The sequence below is a fragment of the Dermacentor albipictus genome, chromosome 1 (genome assembly GCF_038994185.2).
Source record: "Dermacentor albipictus isolate Rhodes 1998 colony chromosome 1, USDA_Dalb.pri_finalv2, whole genome shotgun sequence".
Lineage (NCBI taxonomy): Eukaryota > Metazoa > Arthropoda > Arachnida > Ixodida > Ixodidae > Dermacentor > Dermacentor albipictus.
The window spans coordinates 193,986,337-194,011,953 of record NC_091821.1 but is presented as its reverse complement, the minus strand read 5'-3'; the positions used below and the strand labels follow the sequence as shown (position 1 = coordinate 194,011,953).

Genomic DNA, 25,617 nt, shown 5'->3' with positions numbered 1-25,617 from the left:
AAGAACTTCGTAGCTTCCGCTTTCCACCAGAAGCCAGCCATCAAGGACCTCGGTTCAGACTCGGCGAAGGGTCACTCTCTAGGTTGGGTAAGCGGCTCGTCACTTCCATCATTTGTCCGAAATGGCACCATTATCGAGAACGGACCTACGATGATCAGCACCACGTCCAAAACCTAGCACTATACGGTAAGCTTCAGACCCATTACTTTTCATAAGCTTAGGCTTTCTTTTCTGCACGTATAGGCGCGGGGTAATGAGTGGGGGCTACCATGCACGCATGCATATACATTTTACCTACCTTTCTTAGGTTCCTGCTCAGGAGCAGTTCCAGCTGCTCTATATGCAATCAAGATGTTTCACTGATGCTCTGAGAGATTTATTATTTTTTTTTCAGAAACAAACGGGACCCTTTGTAACACAACAATGTCCATAACAGAGCACAAGTGCCTCATATTTCATTTTTCGAACTCCAAGATCCCTAACTTTGCATTGTGACTGGGAGCATCACATGGAGATGAAAACAGGTCATTGCAGCATTATGTCCTCTGCAACAAACCCGCTGACATCATTGCGGCTGAGGACTGCTTCCTTCGTAGCAAAATGTCCTTCAAGTTGACGTGGACTTTCTCTTTGTTGGCCACAGGCACGGAATTGAAGCAAAACCTGTTCGAGAACGAGGAATAGAGAGAGTCAGTGACAAGAATGCAGAGCCCTGCGCCGGCAGCCGCCATTAAATGCCAACTGCAAGAAAAGTTTGGGTGCCGTTTAAAGCAGCTTCAGATAGTGTATATATAGAGAATTCTCCATGCAAATTTTTACGTTTGAGATAAGAGTGCATGTGCCACTAAAAGCTCGTAAAAAATAGACGTTTTCGCTAATGTAAAATGCCGCCATAGGTGGTGTCCAAAACCCGACGTCTATAAAGTGTTTGTCTCCCGCAATCGCTTCCGCCGCATGCAACGAGCAAAAGCGTAACATTAAAGATCCGCACTTTAAATCCAGAGGGTGCCAGCCTATTAGCCCCGAGAAAGAGGAATGGCGCCCTCTCGCGAGTGACGTCACGGCCAGGACGCCGCTCGCTCCGGCTCGCTCGGCTGCCGCGCGCGCTCGTTCCCTTCGTGTATGCTTGGGGTATGGGTAGCTCGAGCCGTACGTATTGAAGAATAAGTCGGCTTCTTTCAGCTGCAATACCTTAACCACAGTTTCTTCTTCAAAAGCGTGTGAGTCGAGAAACTTTGCGACTTGGATATCGCAAGCTAAGTAGCGTTAAAGGGGTCTACAAGTTTTTGCAATGCATATATGCGCCGTGTCTATCGGTAAATTTTGACTAAAAAAAGAATATCTGCAAATTCAACGCGCGAAGTTGTGTATGATGCTTCGCTAAACACTTAACATTCCTTTAGTATTTAGCTATGAGAGGTATTGCATTTTACGTGGAAGAAAAATTTGGTACTTGGCGTCAACATGTTATCCGATGTTAGAAAGACACTGCCCAGCGAAGCTGTCATCATGATTCCTATTACTCTGGTGTGTTGTTCTATTCAAATATGGCCATTCATTGTTGCGTAAAAAAATAGTTAGGCGCGCATTTCTTATGAAAATGTTTGCTGCTACTTTCATCCCCCTCTGAAACAGGCCTCCAAAAAACGAATTGCTCATGGCTGCTAACACGACGGCGTGTCATGTAGAGTATTTACATAGTTAATTCACAAACACCATAGTAGCAATCACCTGAGAGAAAAGTTTCGTTGTTTAGATCAACAGCCACTCAATTGAAAGTGATGAAATGTATCATAGTGGCCCTCAGTAGCCTTTATCGACAATATGGCACACCCCTGATCACGTAACGGTAGCAATCGACTGTCCGTATGGCGAGGCACGCTATGTTCGCGAAACCCATCAGTTCACTTCAACTTCGAATTAAAACCATAAAGCATTTTTTTACAGCGCCAACTGGAATGGCTAAAGTATTCTCGAGCTACTACTACGCAGCTTAGATTGCCTACAAAAGGAAAATTCAAGCACCTTTTGTCTCACCATGTCTCGATCCAGCGTTATTTAATTATACAAACGGATAACTATTCGCTTCGTCGGTACTTAAAAGAGAACCTTGCAGGCTAATTTAAGTTTGCTCCAATCCAATCGCAAACATTCATAAAGAAAGCACCACAATCCTTGCATATACTTTCACTTGATTTCTGACCCTCCACAGGGGGAATTTCGATATCTTCAATATGTCCCATACTACTAGTCATTGACGCTTCGACTGCTTTCTGGCTGCAGCTATGCGGTCCAGCAGGCATACTTCACTAAAAAAATTGGGCCTAGCAGCCTGTGTCAGTTTGCCAAACAGATTCGTCATGTATATTCCTCAAGCAACAAGCACCAGTAAATTTCTCAAGTGAGTTTGATTTGATTTGATTTATTAATTTCGATGTACACACACACATGTACAGAGGAGTGGTAAATGGAGGTGGATGAGGGAAAAAAGCCGCACAGACGCGGCTTGAGGTAACCTCACCCTCTTAGGTACAATATGGCTGCATGGGGTAACACATCAAGCGCCATGTAAATTACATTTATATAGTGGCCATAAAACATTGCAGTTATACAATATATGAAAGCACAGTGAAATATTTCCACGATAACAATGCAAAACACACTGCGGCATTGAAATAAATAAATGATATACACTTGGTAACATAGACAAAAAAAGAGGAACATTACATGCATTATTAATCATTAACAAACGCGCTCTAAAGAGGTGAGTTGAACGTGTAGCACGGAAAAGGGAATATATATTGGTACATTCCTATTTGTACTCTGTAAATAGCTGTAAGCCTTCATTAACTTTACTTCAAATTTCCGCCGCTTAAAAAAAATACACACGTGAAGAACCGCCTAATGTTGACAAGCAGTTAAAGAAGCAAGTGAGGCGTGTAGAATCTAAGCTCCATTATTAGTTAAGTCACCGTGCTACTGCCGAGCGTTTCTGTGAGGAAATGCAAAAATTCGATATTATACCATGAACTACTCGTCGTGAGCAAACCTGTTTTAGCGGAATAAAATCAACGTAACTGCTGTAGAAGTCATATATAGCCAGATTTGTGACATACTTGTTGCACCGCGGCAGGTATGGTATCATAACTGGATTCCTATAGGCTATGCTTTTGCGATTGTCTATCCGCGTATGAAAAACCCGCAATGGGCTGGTCTGCGTCGCTTCGGCTGGCACTGTAGCGTTGCCTTCGAGAGCTGCATTGTTGTCTAAGAAATTAGCTCTTTGAATAAATGTTCGCAAAGGAAGACGTCATAAAAATATATTTGAGAGGACCACCATAAGTATACAAGCAGAGAGAACGAGGGCGAACAAACGAAAAGACCGCAGAAAGCGCCCGTACAACGCACGAACTGTAGCAGACGACAGGCGCGAGTCCGTGCCCTGACGTCACGCGAGCGGCGCTGCGAGCGCCGCTCGTGTTCGTTCTCGGGGCTAATGGAGCATGCATTTGGACACCACCTATTGCTGCTCACCGGAAGTGACGCATGTCTCAGAATGCACGGCTCCTCTGCATGACCTCGCGCACCAAAAAATCTCGGAGGCGAGGTGCTGGGTTGCTTTAGTAGTGTGTACAACTCAATTATAACAACATTAGCAAAAGTGAAATTTCGTTGCGGTTAGCCTTTAAACGAGCCAAGCGCCTCGGCGGATGAGAGGCAGAAGGCACGTGACACTATGTTAAAGAGCCTTACAATACTCTTTTTTCGGCTACAATATTTACTCTAGCAGTGGTGGAACAGCAATTTCACCTTTCGGCGCAGGTCCTGGCGCAGCAGTGAGCACTTTTGGCGCAGGGTCTAATGCACGTGTGCTTATCATATACCATGCAAATTCTAACTGATATAGTCGATATGCTGTGGAGACGGGTTTTCGCGGGGCTTATCCTGCAAGCGCGGCAGGAAAGGACGCGACGCTCCTCGACACCGCGACGCACAAAGGGCGCAACGGCCGCGTTCGTCGATACGGCGCAAAGACACCACAGACAATTCGTCAACAAACGCGTGTTTATTAGCCCAGGATGCAACACAGTACGACAGTCACGGCTCGTGCGCAAAGCCTCACCGCAAGACCGATCAGTACGCGCGCCTGCACTGACCATGCCATCGCTCAATATACTAATGTCATGCCATTCACATTAGGGAGCTTTTGAATAGGGGGCCGCAAAGGTTTTGCAGCCGCAAGAAAGAAGAACATAGCGTTAGCGCCATTGCGCATGTGTGAGACTCAAATAGGGTTTAGCGTTTGCGTCGGCGACTATTTCACCGAAATGGCGCAGCGATCCAAGCTCGTCGCAAAACTTTTGCGTCAACAAACATGCCCTCACCCATCGAAGTGGCCGTGTACCACCTTCGACCTCATTCGCTAGTACTATTTTAAACTATGCACCGCGTGGGATTCTGACCACAGCGGTTCTTTTGCAAAGCCCCGCTATCACCCATAAACATCGAAAAAGTTTAACTTTAAGCTTTGAATGTGACATCCTCCTTCGGTAAACTCCGTGGTGCCAGGCATATAGTTTTTCACTATACATATTGTGAGAAACTCTATGGTCAGGCCTCTGCTTACTTCTATGATGGTGATCATAGCGTGCTGTTGGTTTTGATTTCAGTTTCGCTAGCTGCGAAGCATTGACGGAAGGAGGGATTCACTCTTATGCCTGCTTCGGCGCAGGCTCGGCGCAATTTACCGCTAAAATGCCATTTTGGCGCAGGATGGCGCAAGGGCCCGCTCTCGATGCAGCATGGCGCAATTGGTGCAGCTGTTCCACCACTACTCTAGATCTATTCCCAGCACGTCAAAGAAGAATGAGCAACAGTAATTATGGTAACGTACACAAACCCAAGTTATGTCAGATATATCTTGCATAATGCTAACCCTGCACACGCATTTGGGTTTCCGCCACCATCGTGAAGGGTAGACGTGCGGGCAAGCGCAGGATGTTTGTGGGCCACGCGGGCTCCTTACAGTCGTTGGCATTTCACACCAATTGTGACAATGAAGTGCAGCTAAAATGAATGCGTACATCACACATGGCTAGCTATCCATTTTGCACACACATGAGCTACAGCGCGCAGCGTGAGTTGTGCGTCATATCCCAGCATGCCACCTTCTTTTTTCAAGTAATTTGCTCTGATGGAATTGGACACTTCGCAAGACTGGACAAAATTTGTAGCTCGTGCAGTCAAGGCCTTTTCCAGTCGCCGCCTTGTCTTTATTTTTTTTACATAACGACGCCTTCATGGTCCAAGCACGGGGACATGCGAAAATCTACCAATCCTGTTGCCCGGAACCAAGCTAGCGTTCCTATGGACATATGTAGCGAACATGCTATTTTGTATGCCAGAACACCGCGGCAAACTCAATGAGACTAATAGCAGAACCCTCACGGCCCCAAACTTCCTACGCGCGTCCTGTGCTCACCCGAATGTCTACCCTTCGCTATGGTGGCGGGAACCCAGTGTGCGCACAGGGTTGTTGGGATTATGCAAGGGGTCCGTCCAACGTCAGAGAAAAATACAACCAAATAAGAGTTACCTTCAACTCAAATTTTCGCGGCTCTAGCTGTCATATTTCACTTTCTCATGACATCACAGGGTGGCACCAATAGCAGCAGGGCACAGCGGAAGTCGGCGCGCCATAGTTACCAAGCCTGCTTAGATTGTTGATGGCCTTCCCATGACCTTCGCGATCGGGCGACGCGCGGTCCGATCTCGAACGCCGTGGCGTCACTGCTATGATTACAGCGCGCGCCCGATCGTGAAGACCATGGCGTCGCTCCTATGGTTATTACGGCATTTGTGAGGCGACTGTTGACGCACCATGTACTCTGTATGTTGATGCGCCTGTTTATGTAAAATTTCTAACGCACGTACCGTCTTTGACTGCATAGTTCTTTAAGAATATAAATTCTTTCACCACCGACCATTATAAGTGCGCTCTCCAACGGTATACAGAAAGCCCAGTCTGGCGCACTCTCATGTCGCGCTGGGCCCGGGCTAGTATTACGGACATTGACAAATCAGGGAGGCCGTCACGGTCTACGGCCAATCAGGGAGGCCGTAGCAGCCGCCTGGGCTAATCAGAGCTGACAAGGTGGCGAATTCGACAACATGGCCGAATGTATATGTCCAGAATATCACGCCCGGTTGCTATTCAGGTTTTTACAAAGGTGTTTGATCGTATGGGACGGCGCATAGCGCCTAACTTATTGACAGGGTATTGCGTTGTGATGCATAACATGGCGGGTGAAACATGGTCGCACGGACTCTTCAAGCTTTCAAGCAAGCGCCGACGCGTCGTTAGAAGGGCTTCAGTGTTGAACAAGACTGTGTTTATTAATAGTTAAAGCTCAACCACAACCACGGGATTTTCCTGCGAAGGCGACAAGCGCCAAGTTCGCCCTCTGTTGCTGGGGCCGATCTGTTGTCGTCGCTAATTTTTGGCCATCCAGGGGTGTTATTCCGGACAATCTCAAGTCCCGCCATATCGTAAAATGTTGTAATGGCGCCATTTTCAGCCAATAGGCTGTAGCAGCCCTCTGAACCAATCGGAGCTGACAAGATGGCGAATTCAACACTATGGGAGAATCCGACAATGTCAAGAATAGCGCCCCAGAAACTTTTGCTTGTCTGGAAATCCGTGCGAAGACTTCAACCAGTTACCGTGATTGCACATCAACACGGCAGCTAGCACCTAGGCATTCCACTTCGATCTGAATTCTTGGTACTTGCTCTCCGTCATGAGAGTAAGAAATAAGTGGCAAAATCAGCCTTTGGTTAGTCTCATATAACGCTGATGATCGGCGATGTTTTGTCATTATTACTTAGATCAGCTGTGTGTTTTGACGCTGTTCGGCCTTAGGCGCCACCGAGAGCTGCGGAAGTGTTTCGATTCCTACCACATGGCACCACAGCATTCGACGCAGACGATGCAGAACGCAATACTAGTGTAGTGTGAGCAAGAAGTGGACACAGAAATAACACGAACACGTGTCTGAGCGCCATGTCTCTGAGTTCATGTTTTCTTCAGTGTCCACGTCTAACATGCGCTACACTAGTATTCCAAGACGACGTACTAACCGGCCCGCATTTCGCAACTGGCTTACTAAAACTAGGTCTAGTATACTTTCGCTAAAACTTTGGCGTCGTGGCACGTTCGCAATATATTTACGGGCGTACGACTGTACTTGACCGGGTAACAATGAGAATCTAAGACTTTTCGCGATGTCACGACCATGCCCCACCACCGGGCCCCAAACCAAGACGTGACAAGGTCCGCCCCTCACATCGCTCAAATATCGCGAGCATATAGCTGCTGCCTTACTTATTTTTAATTCTTAAGGTAGCCCTTAGGCATAATATAATTTACCACACAGCCCAACTGCCACGCAGTGTTCAGCCGCTCAGTTTCAGCTAATTTAGACATAAAGTAACCTACGTGTACACCCACTCCTGCCTTAGCTCTGACGGGCTGCAGTATGTATAAATAAAAATAAATAAAAGATACAAAAATGGGCGACATATTTCACAAACAGTCTTTTTGCCTGTTAATCACTTTACTAAGTAATTTCAAACACGCGGGTAAATAAATTTCGCAAGTTTGTTCACATTTGTATTGTCAGTAGACATGCTACGTATGCGTTCGTTATTTGTGGCCATGCTGTACAGGCCACAAATTCAAATTATTTTCATTTATTCATGAAAATACTTCTTAAATACGTTTTCTTGGCAAGAGTAAAGCTACTACTGCGACTCTCGACATTTTTACCAAGACAGCACGGGCAAAATAATGTAAGACTTCGTGAAATATCTATTCAGATCTGTCTCGACAAAGCAGGGGGTGTATTCCGTAAGAGTCCACCCAGGGGAATGTCCATTTCGGCTGCCGCTGATTGGCTGGAGTTGTACGAGCGAGAAGGAGAAAGATGCCCCCAGCCAGTCTTTTTCTCGCTCGTACAACTCCAACTAATTAGCGGCGGTCGAAATGGGCAGTCCACTAGGTGGACTCTTACAGAATACGCACCCAGATTTATGCCGGGGAGAATGCGTTCCATCACGCAGAACATCTTTGCCGGCCACTCGTACAGCTGCGACAAATAAAAAGCTCTTTTAGAACTCCACCAGGCACGGGCGCGGACAAACGAGGCTAAACGCCTTCCAGCGCTAGCTGGCCGTAGCTGCACTTGTAAGCTTTTCCGAGAAGGAGGGGTCACGTGACGGGCGCTGGTGAATTCGCGGGCCTCTCAGGCGGTCGACGGCTCGGGGAAAAAGAATGCGGTTTACCAGTAGCGGTATCACGAAAAATTCTCCAATGGCTCTAGCGCCAAATTTTCTTCAAAGTGAACACGTGTTTGTGCGCCAGTAAACCACCTTGTCTCAATTTCCCCCGCCTTCCTCACTCAGGTCCCCACATTCGCTTTGCTCAGCCGCTGCTGTCTCGTGAACCATGGCAAGCTTACTGCTACCATCCAAATTTTTTAACATATTCTGCGCGGCGGTCGGAAAATACCCTTTATGACCATGTGCACCCTTTTGATTTATGCACCAATTTAACTGGAAGCATTAGCTCAGGTGTTCTCACCTATATACCTGTAAAATGAAAATTCGTTTTTCTCGGCACCACTACACCAAACTTGACGAGGTTTGTTGCATTTAAAGGAAAATCTTAAAATCTACTGACTCTTAGTATCGAATTTTTTATTTAGGATCGTCAATGTTTTGTTAACAATTGGCAAAAATCGCAAATTCTCAGGAAACGAAACTATGAAGTTTACAACTCTAACTCAGCAATGAAAAATATGAAAATCTTGTGAATTGCATCTAATAGTACATCTAAAGCGGACAAAATTGATATGTTACACATGAATCTAAAAAAAAATTAGTAATGCGAAAATGCAGCTTTTGCAGAACCCTTGTACACAACGTAACGAATTCATGTAGTATTTAAACTGACATATCGAATTTATCCGCTTCGAATGATCTAATGTTTGCCGTTTACAGAACCTCGATGTCTGTTCTTGATGCAGAGCTATTAATTTGTAAATTTTGTGCTTCTATTTTTTAAACGTTCTTTTAACAAAATTCAGGCCCTAAATCAAAATTCCGCTTCCATCAGTCACTAGAATTTAACTTTCTCACTCAAACGTAACAAAATATTTCATTAATATCGATCCAGGGGTTATCTCAGAAAAAGCGTTTCTGCGTGTTACATGCATTTGAATAGGCCGCGTCGGAGTTGGGCCCGATCTAAAGCTTGCTCTTAAAGGCCAACCACAACGCAATTTTCAACCACTCAGTTTCAGTTAGTTTAGACATAAAGTAACCTATGAGTAAAGTTCTACGCTTGAAATACGAGTTGGTGCATTACAAAACGCTAACAAAGATTGATGCGTTTCAGGCCGAAACTGAAAACGCCGCCATTACCACTCGCCGGAAGTGACGTATGACAGACAGTAGAGAACCGCCGTCCACGTCGCTTGCTTCCCTTGCTTGTACCTTTCGCGTGTATCAGCGAGCAGGTACCGCACGTCTACTAGTCACATAGTAAACTCTGTTAGTTGCTTCGTGTGCCGTGCCAACGCCATTGCGCGCCCGCGATATTCTTTTAATGCGAAGCAGTCTTCTCCGAGTCAAGCCGGTTTCCTGTATCTGGTGGTCTACGTTCACCGAGCAAAGCCTCGATGCATTCCGTTGCCGCTCGGAGGTGAAGAGCGCATTGGGGTGACTAAGCTAAAGGCGAGGATATAGTCTTACGTAACGTGAACGCAATCCACACGCGGCGCAGGTACACTACTTGGCGGGCCGACTGCACACTGGCCAACCTCGCTAAGGTCAGTTTCGTAAAACGTAAAAACAACGTGCTCCCTAAGGTCCCGAATTCGTATGGGAGACTAAAGATTGCGGCACTTTCTCACTTAGGGCGCTGGAGTGGTGATGATGGTGATTTATTGGCATCCCCTTTGAAAAGGGGAGGGGACAAATCGTCCCCTGGCCTGCTTGAGTTACTCAGGTATGCCATCAATGCTTTTTCCTTCTAGAATTGTTGTACACATCTCTTTGATCTCTACCTACCTTGTACCGCTGCCTATGCCTGCAATAGATCCGGTCGTATCAGTATCATCCCTGCTTTTTTTTCCACCAATACTCTAAATGCCTCTTGCTTATCTCGACTGCTAACCAGTTGATACTTCAGCGCCTACTTTGAATCCAAGTGCTTCTGGAAGTTGTATGTTACGTATTAGTCTTGCGGGGTGAATCCCTTCGCATTCAGTTAGGATATGGTGGCTAGCCACCATAGTTAGGATGTGCCGAGTGGTCTCCAGATTTTTTTTTGCTGCAGCACACACACGCCTCATCTAATTGCGAATATTTGCTACAGTGTGTTTTTGTCCTAAGGCGACCCGCTCGGGCATCAAGTAGCGGGGCACACCGCTTCGTACTATCGTATAGATTTTACCTACTAATTTTTTTTCTCATTCTTGTAGATCTCCATGGTCTTTTTCGTTTCCATTCTTTGCATCTAATTCGCTGTCTCTGTTTCTCTCACTTTCTGATTACTCCTGATTGTCTATCTGCATTTTCAATTATCCTGTACTTAGTTGTCAACATTTTTTACCTCTTCCTCCATTCTGTGTCCATTCTTTTTAGGTACAGATAGTTGTGCACTTTGGCCGCCCATTTATTTTGATCCATGTTCCCAAGTATTTCTTCAAAAGTAATTTTGGTCTGTGCTTCCCTTGGCTTCAAAAGAGGCCAAACCCCTGTCCGCTTGCAGTGCCTCATTCGTGGTTTTGCCTTGGGCTCCCGAAGCCAAGAGGCCCACCAATCTTTGGTCAACTTCCAATCTCGACAATACGTCCAATTTTAGGCATAGAATGGCATTTGCAAATGGCAGCAAGCACTGGCACCATGACTCCTTTCCAGATTCCACACACCACGTCATACTTATTGTGGCCCCAAAGTGACCTATGTCTCAATATTGTTGCATTCTGCTTCCCTTTTATTTTCAGATTAGAGAGTTTTAGAACGAGGGACTCAAACTTTTGTGGCCCCAAAAAGCTTTGCGGGTGTTAGTGTTGGGACACACGGGTGTGAAGAGTTTAATAGGGCTTTGCGTTTGCAAATAGCTGGATGGATGGACAAATGCTACGAGCGTCCCCTTTGGAATGAGGCGGTGGGTTGCGCCACCAAGCTCTTATATCAAACTTTCTGAACCCCTAATTGGAACTTTGCTTTTGTGCGCCTCAATTTTTTGTCGTTTGCCTACTTTGCTTCCACCAATCTTCGAATCACCTCTTACTAATCTCTATTGCGGACATGTTTATTTTCCCCCTGCTCTCGCTGAACCCAAGAGCTTCAATGAGGCCAGAGGTGCTTAAAACGATTGCTGGGCAGATATCTTCACATTCCAATAAAACATGCTCCATTGTTTCCCTAGCTTTACCACAGCGAGCACATGGTTCTTCTTCCTTGGTGTATTTTGCTTTATAAGTGCATGGTATAAAGCATCCCGATCTTGCTTCGAAAAGTAATGAGCTTCCCTTTGAGTATCATAAATTGTTTGTTTCCTGATTTTGCTTTTTCTTCTGTAGTTACTGATGGCAGGTTTCTTTTCCATCGCCGCCACCAATGAGAATATCTCAGCCTCTATGACTTTCCGCTTGATGTTCTGTGAATAAATGTTTTTCCTGTACAAATATCTGAACACTTTCCCAGCCCATTTACTTTCCTCCATATTCCTCAGTCGTTCTTCATAATCAATTTTACTCTGAGCTTCCGTCACTTTAAAACTTGTCTAGTCCATATCACCCTGCACAGCTTCGTTTGTAGTCGTCCCGTGAACGCTTAATGCGAGGCGTCCACTGACCTTTGGTTGCCATCGAGCCCATATTGTATCCCTGACTTCAAGCAAACAACTGCATTTCCAAAAGTAAGTCCAGGAACCATTACACCAGCAACCGTCTTGCGCTTGCAATGCCACTAAGAAAAGCAATCGAAGCAATGCCATCGAAGAAAAGCTGTTAGAAATATTCTATTAGCAGCAAGCACTTTGTTGCGCTTAGTTTTCAGCAATCAACTTTACGTGCCTTCACCAGCCAAGTTAGGCCGTGTTAATTTTCGTTACACACGTTAGTTGAGAGAAAGTGATAACCGCAGTCCCTTCTCCTAGCTTACGAACTTCACGCATTACCACGAACCGGCCCCGGTTTGGTGCTCGGTTAGAGCCATCGCTTCGATGGGTGCTGCCATGTTTGTCGATGCGAAGCTTTTGGGACAGCTTTTACTACTGCGCATGTGCTACGTGCGAACTGCGTTTGGGTTTTGCGTCAGGCACGCTATTTCGCTGATTTAGCGGGAGCCTCAAAAGCTTTTCATCAACAAACACGACGGCACCCATAGAAGCGACAGCTCTAGAACTGCAAATACAAGCTCATAGCAAAGTGCCTGTGTATGCAACTCGCTCCAGAGCTCAACAGTGCTTTGAGTCCATACCAGGCATGTTGTGTCCAGGGTGTTCCACTCACCTTCATGGCTTAGCACTAAGGGACTTTTTCCTTGGTCTATTGCCAGGAAACTTCCAGGTATTCTCTGCTCCTTCGATTGGGAGAAGGCTTTTGATATCGTTAGCCATAGGTACCTGTTTCGGGTTTTGGAAGAGGCTGGCTTTAGCGTGGGTTTTCGGCAGATGGTCCAAGCTTTGTATTTTCAACTGACTTCTGCTCTTCTCATACAGGATCGCATCTCGGAGGCATTCATTGTGGGACGTGGTGTACGGCAGGGGGATCCTCTCTCGCCTGCCCTCTACGTACTTGCTTTTGAACCGCTTCTGCAGAGGTTGTCCTGTGACAGTTATGGTATCTTCGACTGGTCGCTTCCATCCCCCGAAGCAGAGTCGGGCAGATCCGGCGTTCCCCGAGCTCAGAGGTAGAGGACGAGCGCGCAAGCCGAACTTGCGACTCGCTCTCGCAGGAGGCAATGACAGATGCTAAACCACGTGACTACTACCAACGTCCGATGTTTCGCTTATCGAAAGCTCCCGGTGCTGCCGGGAAAACCAGCGGACGCGACGGCGGGAAGAGCGTTCCTCGCAGTGGCCTAGGTTGCCTAGGTTACGGTGGGCCGTCGGCAACAGCAGCGACGCGGCTCTGCGATGACGTTTCAATTTCGATGACTGCTCCTACGACAGGGCTCGGAGCGCCTCAGAGCGTTCGAAGATGAAGGAGAGCAATCGAGAAGAACCAGCTGAACGCAGGGCGGGCACCCTCTTTCAACCAGCCGAAGACAACGCCGCTCGCGAGAGCGCTCAGAAACGACCAGTCGAAGATGGCATAAAATTGGCAGGTTCCTACTCCCACCAGGTACCTCCCCAGTTGCACTTTTCGTCTATGCAGACGACTTCTCTATTGTCTTCGCAGACAAGGCATCAGCTTGCACTGCCTTGGATGTCATGGACGGTTACTGCAGGGCGAGTGGTGTAAGGTTGAATAGGTCGAAAAGTGCAGCCGTGTACCTGAGTTCCACTCCATCCAGTTTACAGCTCGTTCACGGTCCACCCGCGAAAACGCAGTTGCAAATTTTAGGTTTCCATCCAATTCGATCCAGCCAGTATCTCCTGAAAATTGGCAGCAAGCTAAGGAAAAGCTTGAAACCATGATTCAGAAATTCAGCGGGCGTCGTGTCCATTGACAGCACGAGCAACAATTCTTAGCTCACTTTTGTTTTCCTTTCTCACGCATGCAGCATGTGTCTCCTGTTCCAAATAGAACCAAGCTTATCTTGGAGAGTTTTATTTCGTTGTCTTTGCGAACGGACAACTGGTTGTGTAGCTCAGCAGGTGCTTATGTTGCCCAAGGATAAGGGAGGACTCGGAATTCCCGAACTGGGCATCATGGCTACCACACTACACGTCATGTCGACCCAGGTCACTCTTAACTTGAATATGCTCCTGACTCAAAGCTTTACTTCCTTTTTTTCTTAGTACTCGACTCCATTTGTTTTCACAAAGCACATTTTCTCACTGTGTGCCTCGCTCAGGATCCCCATCCGCCATTTATGCAGCTGCTGACAATTCTCTGGTACGCCTCTGCAAGGTTCACCTCGTCATCGATGAAGTTTCAATTCCAATCTAAGAACTAGTCAATATCCTCACCACAGGCCTCCCCCCGCATTGCCAAAGGTACGATCTGTCCTTCCACAGGCCAAGCTGGAACCTCATTACGGTTAGCTTCCTTGATGCCAGGTGAGCTACGTTCATGTACCACCTGGCACAGGGGTGTTCGCCTTTGATTTACAGGTGCTTCACAGCCATCCCGGTTTGTGGAGTGTGCCCTTTTTGTGGCGGTCATGAGGATACGGTTGATATCTTATCGCAGTATTTGCTTCCCGCAGCTCTTCTTCAACGGGATTGTTCGTCTTAGTCTCTCGGGTGTTCCATATTAGACTGTTCGTTTCTTGCACCCATTGCCTAAGCAGACTATCAACCAGTTCGTGCTTCTTCTTGTGGAGTGCTCATACCAAGTTTGGTTAGCACGCTGTAATGCATTTTTCAGGGGACGGGCACCAGACCTTCATGAAGTGCTTGCGAAAGCACGGAAGGTCTGGTTCCATCATACCTGGAAGCAGCATCACTTAGGCGGGAAGAAGTTTCCCAGAGTGTGGGCTCGCCCTGCTATGATTTTTGACGAGTCAGGTGGAAAGCTCTTCATTAAGTTATGATGCCTGCATCTAAGGTCGTTCAACTTTGCTTGTGCGCCAGTTGATCCATGGGGTCTTGTTTGGCTCAGTGGAAGCCAGAACTGCTAGAACTGGTCGTGGGGCACCCTCGTGCGGTCGTGCTGCCCCGCAGATGGCTTTGGTGGTCGCTATGGTTGTTTGCCTTGATCTATTTTGTGTTAAGGCAATCCGAGGGTCTGCCGGGCTCAGTTGCGCTGCACCACAGCAGTACCCTTGTCCAGAAAGACCGTTGGCCCAAACCAAAGCAACCAGTCAACCTACCTTTCTCTACCCAGTCAACCCGTGTAGAGAAAGGAGTGTTGGGGTCAATGTATTGACTGATGCTGGCTTGATGAGTACATGTCAGCTCTGGGACATGGCACCTCCAAGTGCCATGTCCATGGCACCTCCACGGGACAACGGCAACGACAATGTGCGAAGTTCATCCTATCCTTGTCACCTTTGCCTTTGTAGGTGAGGTTCATCTTGCTTTAGCGCCATCCAACTAGAATATTTTTTTGTTTTAATCACTTGTTCAATGGCATTCGTAAGCACTGTCTTGCTCTTTAGACCGAGGTTTTTGTTTCACTGTATTGGGATTTCATCGGGTCCAGCAGCGGTGTTATTAGGAAAATTTTCTTCTGCTTTTAACCAGTAAAAGTATTGTAGGGTAAATCTGATCTCTCGGGCTTCTCTGTTGATGCTGGATCTGTTTGGGTCTGAACTATGCTTTCTTTTGTGCCGGAGTTAGCCGTAGTTAGCCGTTAGCCGGAGTTAGCCGTAACAGTGTCTGTGATGTACCACAGCACATCGGTTCCTTTGAATATGTTATCGTCTTCATCCCTTATACATAGTCATCTGCAAATTTTCAGTTGGAACTTCAAGTGCTCTTACATGGTTCCAGAATTTTTTCTGGCGCACCTTTGTCTCTTTTGCAAATGATATGCACGTTCACTTGTGTGTTTAATTTTTTCTTATGCGGGCTCACTTGCCTCCCTTTTCTTTCCTCGGTATTTTTTCCATCTAAGGAGCACCTCTTTCTTCTTCGTGTAATGACAACTTTTTAACTTCTCAATGATCCCTACACACCTGCTTACGCTCTTCTATAGTTTGCTTTATTTCTTTGTTCCACCACTTAGTGGTTTCATCTTTCCAATCCAACAGCTTGTTTTTTTATAGTCTGTCTTATTTCCTTCTGCATAACGTCTACCAGTTCCTTATATTCCCAGACTGTTGTAGGAAATGCCTCCATTTTCTTCTCTATGTTTTTTGCAAAGTCTGGTATTTGCTTTTCATTCATTTTTAGAAATTCCGATGCTATTCATGTGCTGTGCTAGTATCTCTCCCAAATTTTAAGGTTAAACATTCATGATCGCTATCCAGGCTATCTTTTCCGTGTTCATCTATCATACTAAGGTGTAATCAATACATCTTTTCGATACATCTTTTTTAATCGATACATACAATCAATACATCTTTTTTTTAATCGATACAATGTTACATCTTTTGCACGTTAATCCCCGCTATCTTTTCCGTGTTCATCTATCATACTAAGGTGTAATCAATACATCTTTTCGACACATCTTTTTTAATCGATACATAAAATCAATACATTTTTTTTAATCGATACAATGTTACATCTTTTGCGCGTTAATCCCCAAAAATCTGGGAATATTCTAAATGTAAAAAATTGCTGTTCTAATATGTCTTTAACCAATCCTGATGGGTCACATGTTCCTCATGAGGAACGCTCAGGTGTAATGAATGCGTACTTCACGTCAGTTCTTACTCGTCAGCCAAATGGTGGTGCACCTGCAGTACCGAGATCGGGTTTTACCCTAATGCCCCCTGTCACTGTTACTTCTACTGGTATATTTCATCTAATGAACAAACTTAAAATATAATGTGCTCCCAGACCTAACAATATTCCTGCAAAAATTCTATAGGCTACTAATACCATCTGTAGTCGCATCCTACAGGTAATATTCACGCAGTCTCTCTCTGAGGGCTCTGTTCCAAAAGACTGGCTCACTGCGAAAGTTGTACCAGTATTCAAAACCGGAAATCAATGCAGTCCTAACTAGTGCCACATTTCACTAACTAGTATAGCCTGCAAGCTTCTGGAGCACATCATATATGCACACACAGCACAACACCTCAGTGATAACTCATTCTTTTTTTATCCAAAACAACATGGTTTTTGCCCTGGGTTATCCTGTGAAATGCAGCTTTTTGAATTTACTACTCAGCTTCATCTTAACTTAAATTCTTTGTTTCAGAATGATGTCATTTACATTGACTTCTCGAAAGCATTTGATCGAGTAACTCACAAAAGACTTATCAATAAACTAGGTGTATTCAGTCTCCACCCATTAATCTTATCGTGGATAAACTGCTTCTTAACAGACCGAGTGCAGTTAACTGTTATAGGAGATCAGCATTCTTCAACAACAAAAGTAACATCTGGTGTCCCCCAAGGCTCGGTTCTTGGCCTACTTCTTTTCTTAATATTAATTAACAACTTACCTAATGGAATTTCATCTACAATCCGTCTATTTGCTGACAACTGCGTACTTTACTGCCGCATCAATAACCACCAAGATTACGTACATCTGCAGAATGACTTAAACCTAATTGAAAACTGGTGCTCAAAGTGGATGATGAAGCTTAATGTTTCGAAATGTAAACTTATGCACGTGTCTCAAAAAAGCTTTAACTCCATTTATACATACTCGTTGCACTCGACACCAGTCTCACAAGTACAAGAATATCGGTACCTTGGCGTCTTAATTACTACAGAGCAAACCTGGGCAGAACACAAAGATTGCAGCAGACGCATCGAGGTCACTGGGTTTCATCTGATGAAATCTATCTTTGTCACCACCCTCTGTTAGAAAACTGGCCTACGAAACTTATGTATGCACAAAGCTTGAATATGCTGCGTGTATTTGGAACCCTCATCATATTTACCTCAGTAACACCATAGAAGCAGTCCAAAACTGCGCAGCACGATTTATATGTTCTAATTATGACTACAAGCCCAGCATCAGTGAAATAAACAACTCCCCGAGTCTCTTTTCTTTAGCATACCGACGCCGAATTGCCCTACTTTGTTTATTTCACACACTATACTACACATTTCCACATTTACATGGAACACTCCGCACTTCTCGTCGTCTTTTCAATTCATTGAGCGTTCAGCGTCTTCACGGCTCTACTAATGCCTTTAACAACTCATTCTTGCCTACTGCTATAGCAGAATGGAATAAACTTCCCGAACTGATTGTCCTCGAACATGATCATGTAAAATTTCCTGATTTAATATCCACACAACCTATGCAATCCTCGTATTAACTACAGTTCACCTTTGTTTTTGTTCATTTCAATAATGCTTTGTTTTTCAATTTTGCTCCTCTGTACCAAGCGTCCTTGAATTGTATTTCACTCCGCCGCGTGTATGCTGTGTAACGTCCTTTTTCTAGTATGTCTTAGTGATCCTTGTTCGACCATGTGTATCCTGTTATTTATTCATTCAATGACTACTCACGTTTTCCCCACTTTGTATTACTGAACAATTTTTGTGTAATCTGTAAATATACTGCTCCCCCCCCTTATGTAATACCCCAAGCAGGAGCCTTTAAGGGAATAATAAATTATGATGATGATGATACATGACTGCCTATTTCCGCACTGCTATGCTGCCTGTCCATGACTTTTTCTCACTGTTAACTACTATAAGGTTCTGTTCATCGCACAGATCCAGCACTAGAAAACCGTTGTAATCAGTATATCCGTCTAAATCATCCATGTGTGCATTCATGTCTCTCACTAATATCACCTGGCATGATTTCTTGAATTCATTAATATCGCTTCTAATGCAATAAATAAATTATTATTTTGACCTGTGCTATCACTACTTGTCCATAGGTAAGCTACTCCTAGCCACGTCTTTTTGCCTTGCCATGTGCTGCTAATCCATAAATGCTCCTTACATGTCTCTTTTACCCTTTGCCACTTCAGACCTTGGCTAATTAGCATGCTTAAGTCGCCGCCTTTCCTTGACGCAGTCACTCTGTTGCACCCTTCCCATACAAAATTGTCAATAACAAGAGGGTGCTCAAAATCTCGTAGATGCGTTTCGGTTAAGGCATACACGCTAATCGCTTCGTCATTTAGCTGTAATCTTATCCTTTGTGCGTCTATTATAACCCTTGTGATCTAATTCTGCCCTTTACTGGTGTGTTGCTACATTCAATACTTAATCTTCCTTCCCGATTGTCTGGCGTCCGCCTAAAAAAGCTACAGCCCACGCTGCGAATCATGTCTAATGGCTGTTGTTACACTTTCACTAAAACATATCCCGCCATGCACAAAAGTGCCTTAGCAGCCTGCTCGGCACTCTTCTGGGTTGATGTCAATGACCGTATAATTCAGTGCTTTAGCTAGCGTCGAAATTTTCCTGTTTACTGCAACACTGCCCTTTTAATTGCATATCCCTGCCCTTCAATATCTGGCAACGTGCACACTGCGATTTGTACTTCCTCTGAAACATTCCGTAGGTCGGTGACCCCTTTGGCTATTTGCTTCGCAATCTCTGCCCTTCGTTTTTGTAGTATGTCAATCACTCCGCCCATTAGGAGTACTAGGTGCCTCTCCTCCTTTGTGTCCCACATGTGTTCCTTGGCTTTTGCTATCACCTCCCTAATCAGTCTTCCTGGAAGCGTGCTAACTTGGACTCGTTTGCCTGTAACTACCCTCTCTGTTATCGCCAGTTCTACTTTACCAATGCTGATTCGCCAACAATGACAACTCGATGCCTCCCTTCCTCCATGTTGCCGAAAGCTGTACCTGAGGCCACGATGCCCTCCCCTCCAGTCTAATCCTTGCCCTTTGCTTTGTTGTCTTCTTCCGCAGCTGGCACGTCAGTGGTAGCCCCTTCGTGACCATCACTGACATTTAGCCCCTGCTTTCCGGCGTGGTGGTTTCAGCTTCCTCACCTGCTCTCGCTTCGTTGCCAGCGCCGTTTACCGTGCTTGCTTCGGAGTGTTCACCATAGCTTTGCGGAATGGTGCCCCTCAGCTTCATCTCTACGTTGGTTAGCTTTTCTTCTACCTCTGTTCGCTCTTTAGTTCCTTTTCTAGCTTTCATCCCCCTTAGTTAGCTTTTCCTTCTCCTGCTCTATACGATCTAGCCGCGACTCAAGCACACATATCCTACAGATAAAAGCTGCTTTGTTTCCTTCGCACACTGACTCAAACTTCCTTTCTTCCAACGTTTAAGAGCGCTCGCACTCAGAACAACACCCATGTGGGTTCCTCCCAGTACCAACCATCGTCTTGTACTAACAAGGCACAGTACAAAGTAACCCTAATTGTCGAAAAAAAAATACAATTATTCATTACCTACTTATAGCTAAGCAAAAACCCTTAGAACCTGAAAAGCATGAAAAATAAATTATAAAGATTGCTCAGCTAACCTAACTGATTGAGCAGACAACGACTGCCATCTGCAGTAAAAAATCAGTAGTAGCTGAGACTCCTAATGCTCATAACACTCATAACGCTTTAGAGTGCTTGTATACATAATTTATTACCACAATCCCAATTAGCCACCCACTTTGAACTTTGCCTACACAACACCCATTACCTCAGCCTTAGTGTCACCAAACAGAAAGAAACTGCCTCGCTTAGTTCCCTGAAACCACAAGGCGATCCAAATATACGTATCACGGGGGGTTATTTGTAAAGTTTTTAAATAAGCCAGAAATGCTAAAACTTTGCGGCACATTGCATTTAAGCTGTGCCCATTTCTTTTAAGTATAGAGTTTGCGAAACGGCACCTTGATACTTTCGAATGCTTGCTTAAGATTTTGAAAACAATTTAGGTATTTTTTTTTGCAAAAACTATATTTACGAACGCACATATAACATCACACATAAACTTGGCGTAGTGATCCCCTTATTTTCGCAAAATTTGACCTCACTTGCAATTGTAACTATGGCAGGGTGGCAATAAGCTTTATGCTGCTTGTAAAACACACTGATAATGCTCCGGACCACTTGCATACGTAATCTATTGTAAAAAGGCACACTTAACCCACCTATATTTGTAACGCTGCCTACACATTACCCATACCATGCCCCTAATTTTCTTCAAATATGAACAAGGTGCTTTGTTTGGTTCACCAAAGGCACTGGAGAAACAAACTGCGAGCATCGTATGATGAACAAAAATGGGGGATAAAACGAGGGTTCAGTAATTATTTACATTACATTTAAAGCAAGTAGGTGAAAATTTCACCACGCCCATTACATTAAAAATTGTCCCTATTTTCATGGAACTTGGAAGTTTGTACCTCATGCAGTTGTGTCAGGAGTCTGGGAAACATTTTGAATAAAGGAAATACGACACCTTGAAACGCTTGAACAAGTAACTTTCTACAAAGGTTGCAATGAACCAACACATATTAAACATTTATTGCTTGTCACTCAGAACATGGTTCCTGCTTCAATTAAATATAAACTATGCCCGGCATAGTTTGCTGAGAAAACCTGGAAAAGCAACTAAATGCCTTGCAGTATGCATAGAAGTTGTGATAAAACAGGTATGTGGTAAATATTTTTAAAGCACATAAGTAACCTACACCAGTTCAAACTTTCGGTATATATCACCCAGGAAGTTGCCCCTATTTCCTCGAAATTTGAAATCTCTTGTTATGTTTATGTTACGTCTCATGTCTATGAACTTCTTATGTTTCTGCCACAGAATGTGTGCTAGTGAAACTCTTATGTTCAAGGAGCCTAAATATAAAATGGACAGATAATGTCAGAAGTGACACATGCTGATATAAAAAATTTAAGGCAGTATTGTTATGGTATTGTAAAGGCTCTGCACATTTGACAATGCTATTTATTTTCTCAACATAGGAAAAAAAAAAGTCAGTTTCACCTGAACGGCCTCGATTGCGACAGCAAATTAGTATACAGCTATATGAAGTAAGGATAGTAGTTTCATTGGCTGTATAAACTCATAAACATTCGCTTAATAACTAAATTAACAAGCATGGTACCACACACACACACAGGCAAACAGAAACACATCTCACTTGATGAGCGTGAACACTCACTATCAGAACTCTGGTATGAGGAAGAGCGACAGCAGCAGCGAGAAAATTGACCTTCAGGCTGCCTCTCACTTCAACACAAACTAAGCGGCGATAACAATGCGTACACAAAGCTATGAGCCCTCGGCGCACCTATAGTCGGGTACAACTTAAGAAGGTAGGAGAGGCCCCGCCCAGCAGCCAAATGCCTCAGTGACTAAAGAAACAATACCGCTGATGCGGCTTGGCCTAGTTCGAAACATGGGCTGCGATGTTCTGCATTGGCAGAATCACCGGTTGTCCGGCTCATGACATCAGTCTAGAGTGTGCGACCAATGGTGGAGCCTCGTGTGCATCTGCCTTTGAGAACCAAATGCCGCTGCCTTCTAAAGTTGTACCGAACTATAGACTCTGTACTCATTGCAAATCGCTTTCAGAACTCGCACGGCTGCACTCAGTCACACGATACGCAACCGCTGCTCAAGTAGAACTCTCCCCCCCCCTTCACCCCCCATTGTGCTTTGCGCATTGCGGAAAATGGCTTGCTTCCTCCCCGCCTTCCTCCCTTGCACGCAAGATCAAACCACGATCCTTGGCTTACCCTTGCATGCTTTCACTCGCACCTACAGCATACGGCACGCAGCCACGGTGTTATCACACTTAGACTTTATACAGAACATCACGCCGACACCGGTGGCAGAAATGCATCTGGAGTGCCCATATATTTGCTGTTGCAATAAAAACAAAAACATGACACAAAAAAGCTCAAGGCCGCACAGTACAATCACCAGAAAAATGATTGGTCACCAACATGCCCAACTGTCAACATTCCTGAAGGTCATTTTCACTAACATATCTAGGATAAGTGGTGATTGCACAATGAAATTTGACAGCCTCTGGACATATATACATATTAAGTAGTTTTGGTATTTCAAAATCCAATAATTTCATACAGTAAGGCACGTCATTGTTGTGTGGCTGATTATAACACTTTATTCAGACTCCCCCCCTCACACTTAAGTGAAATATAGCAAGCTAATTTTGTGCTTTCAAATTTGATTAAGCAGTCCCCCAAAAATTGGGCATTATTCCAGAAGTGCAACATGAAATTTGTTATGGTGTGAACTGCCAAACAGCCACCTTCTCCGAAATGCCACCATGTAAGGCACACCCTGTTCGTCGTCTACTACAGCTCTTCGAGGCGAGGCATGATTGACAATCCTCACTGGACAAACAGGGAATACATAATCAAGAAAAGTGTTACGCAGCTAATGCATTCAGAAAGAAAATTTGGCCTCAGCTGTTGTTTTGTTGGAATTTCCAGTGTGCAGTTGAAAGTGCCCGCTTTCAAAAGTAGGGAAGCAAATGGCATGCTTTGCCCCTTCACTTCAAACAGTATGTGTATGTGTGTGTGGGGGGGGAGGCAAGCGTCCCCCCTGCCCCCTCAGTACATACGCTTAGAATTCGACCTGCCAGACAATTCGATCTATTTTGTCGGTCCCGTCAGGGCAGAACTAATGGTTGACTGTACAATGTTCCCATGCCACATTATTGGCTATAACAGTTAAATCTGACTATTGGGAGTATGTGCAGAAAGAAAAAGAATGCGAAGTCCTGGAAAATAAAAAAAAAGAAAGAAAAGCAAGCCGATGCACCCACCTGCCTTGCCGCGCATGCAGCACGGCACAAATTCGCCATATGACCAGGCTCACCACCCCTCTCCTGCCACCCCTCCTATACACACGTCGATTGCACAGACGTCGGAGGGGTGGAAGGGAGATGAGTGACAGACGCGAGAGGCTGGCGGATGCATGGGGCATTGCAATGGAGCTGTGCCATGTGGGGTGTGCAGCAAAACAGCGGGTGTGGCGAAGGTGTGCGGCATGCAAGCATTGTAATAAACCATTTATTTAGCGGTACACAAATAAAAGTTCACGATGCCATGGCTGCTCATTGTTACATATGATAAATTGTTAAATGTGGTATTGTTATAAATGGGTTTGACATGTAATCAAAAGCTTCCAGCCAAGTTCTCCAGCAGATGGTAACATTATAAACAAAATGAGGCTAGGAAAAAACATGGAAAAAGGTATTGAAAGTCCAATATAGACACCAACATCGAAATATGCATTTATAAGCACAATAAAGGCGCCACTAAAATGTTTATAGACCCATAGTTCGTCCTTACATGTTAAATAGGCATGATAATGGCATAAGGAAAAAATGGGCACTTTAGCTACAGTTCTGGTCTCTACTAATCACATTAACATGAACTGTCATCCCAAGATGGTTTCTGCTGGAATTGCTTATGTTTCGTTAGCTAATTAGACAATTTATTAATTCTTGGTCTACTGATACAAACTTGAATGCCAAATTGCTCTTTACATCCAGAAACATCGTATTCGATAGCTTCCAACCTGCTTTATTTTTTTTATATTTTCCTTATACAGTAAACTCTCAGTTATACGAACGTCAGTTTAACGAATATTTCAGAAAATCCCCGGCAGTTTTCCTATGTATTCTATGCAAAAATCTTTCAGTTGAACGAACTTGATCAGTGGACATGGCATAGCTGATGCCCGCAGCCCATAAATTGCATAAGGAAAAATGTGTTACTATGTTACTATGAAAAATGTGCTGAACTATGAGATCTGGAAATTGTTTCCAGTGTTCGTCATGAAGAAGAGTGCGACGAGGAAGATGCAATGTCAGAGGCAGATTCAAATTCTGTAATTCTAGCCGATGCTGTAGTGTGACTTGGAAAGCTGCGAGACTGCGTCTCAGCAACAGGCTGTGCCAGAGGCAATGCACAAAAACATAAATTGTCTGGACAGCTTTGTTGCTTCTTGTGCTTTAAGAGCCCCAGTGCATTCCACATGTTTGACTTGATGTCTTCTGTGCCCTATGCCTTGGGTCCCTTGAAGTTCACTCAAGTGAGAGTTTACTGTGTGTGTGCGCGTGTGCGCGTGTGTGCACGTGTGTGTGTGTGGGGGGGGGGTGCACATGCACCTGTGCACCTTACATGCACAGCAGCAGTGCTCTTAAAGGGGTTTTCAAACACCTGGGGGGGAGGGGGGGGGATTTCTGTAAGAGTCCACCTAGCGGACTGTCCATTTCAGCCGCTGCTGATTAGATGCAGCTATACAAGCGGCCCCAGCCAATCAGCAGCGGCCAAAATGGACAGTCCCCTAGGTGGACTCCTACAGAATACCTCCCCTGATATTTGTCTAAATGGCTGACTTTACGACCACGTAAAAGCAACAAGGTGTCTGTGTAACAGAAAGCAGCCGCTTGATGCTGTTAGCATGATTGGTGTTTACTAGCATAGGGCTTAGGACAACAAAATAAGTATAATTCATGTACTCAAAGGGAGTTTTAAACAACTTATTTGTCTAAATGGCAAACTTGGTGACCACGTAAAAGTGACAAGGCATGGGTGTAACTGTTGGTTGATGCTAAGAGGAACCAGCTGCTTGACACTGTAAGCATGAGAAGTGCTCACCTGCATAACGCTTGGGACAACGTAATAAGTATGACTGCTCTTACTCAAAGGGGGTTTCAAACTGACCTGTCTAAATGGCTCACTTGGTGACCGCATAAAAGTGACAAGGCATTCGTGTAACTGTTGGCTGATGCTAAGAGGAAGCAGCCGCTTGACATTGTGAGCACGAGAGGAGCTCACTGGCATAGGGCTTAGGACAATTTTAAGTATGATTACCCTTAGCAGCAGCCAACAGTTACGC

At 44.9% G+C, this 25,617-nt stretch overlaps 1 protein-coding gene across 2 annotated transcripts in view; it reads right to left on the bottom strand.

Moving 5' to 3' along the window:
* Window positions 1–354: 354 nt before the first annotated feature.
* LOC135898007 (protein FAM193B-like) overlaps window positions 355–25,617 on the bottom strand; it is a 156,668-nt gene continuing 131,405 nt past the window's right edge. For both annotated transcript variants that reach the window (XM_065426717.1, XM_065426718.1), the window contains exon 19: window positions 355–663. In XM_065426717.1, the coding sequence (XP_065282789.1) occupies window positions 537–663 (127 nt within the window). In that variant the 3' untranslated portion in view covers window positions 355–536. The remainder of the gene's footprint in view (window positions 664–25,617) is intronic.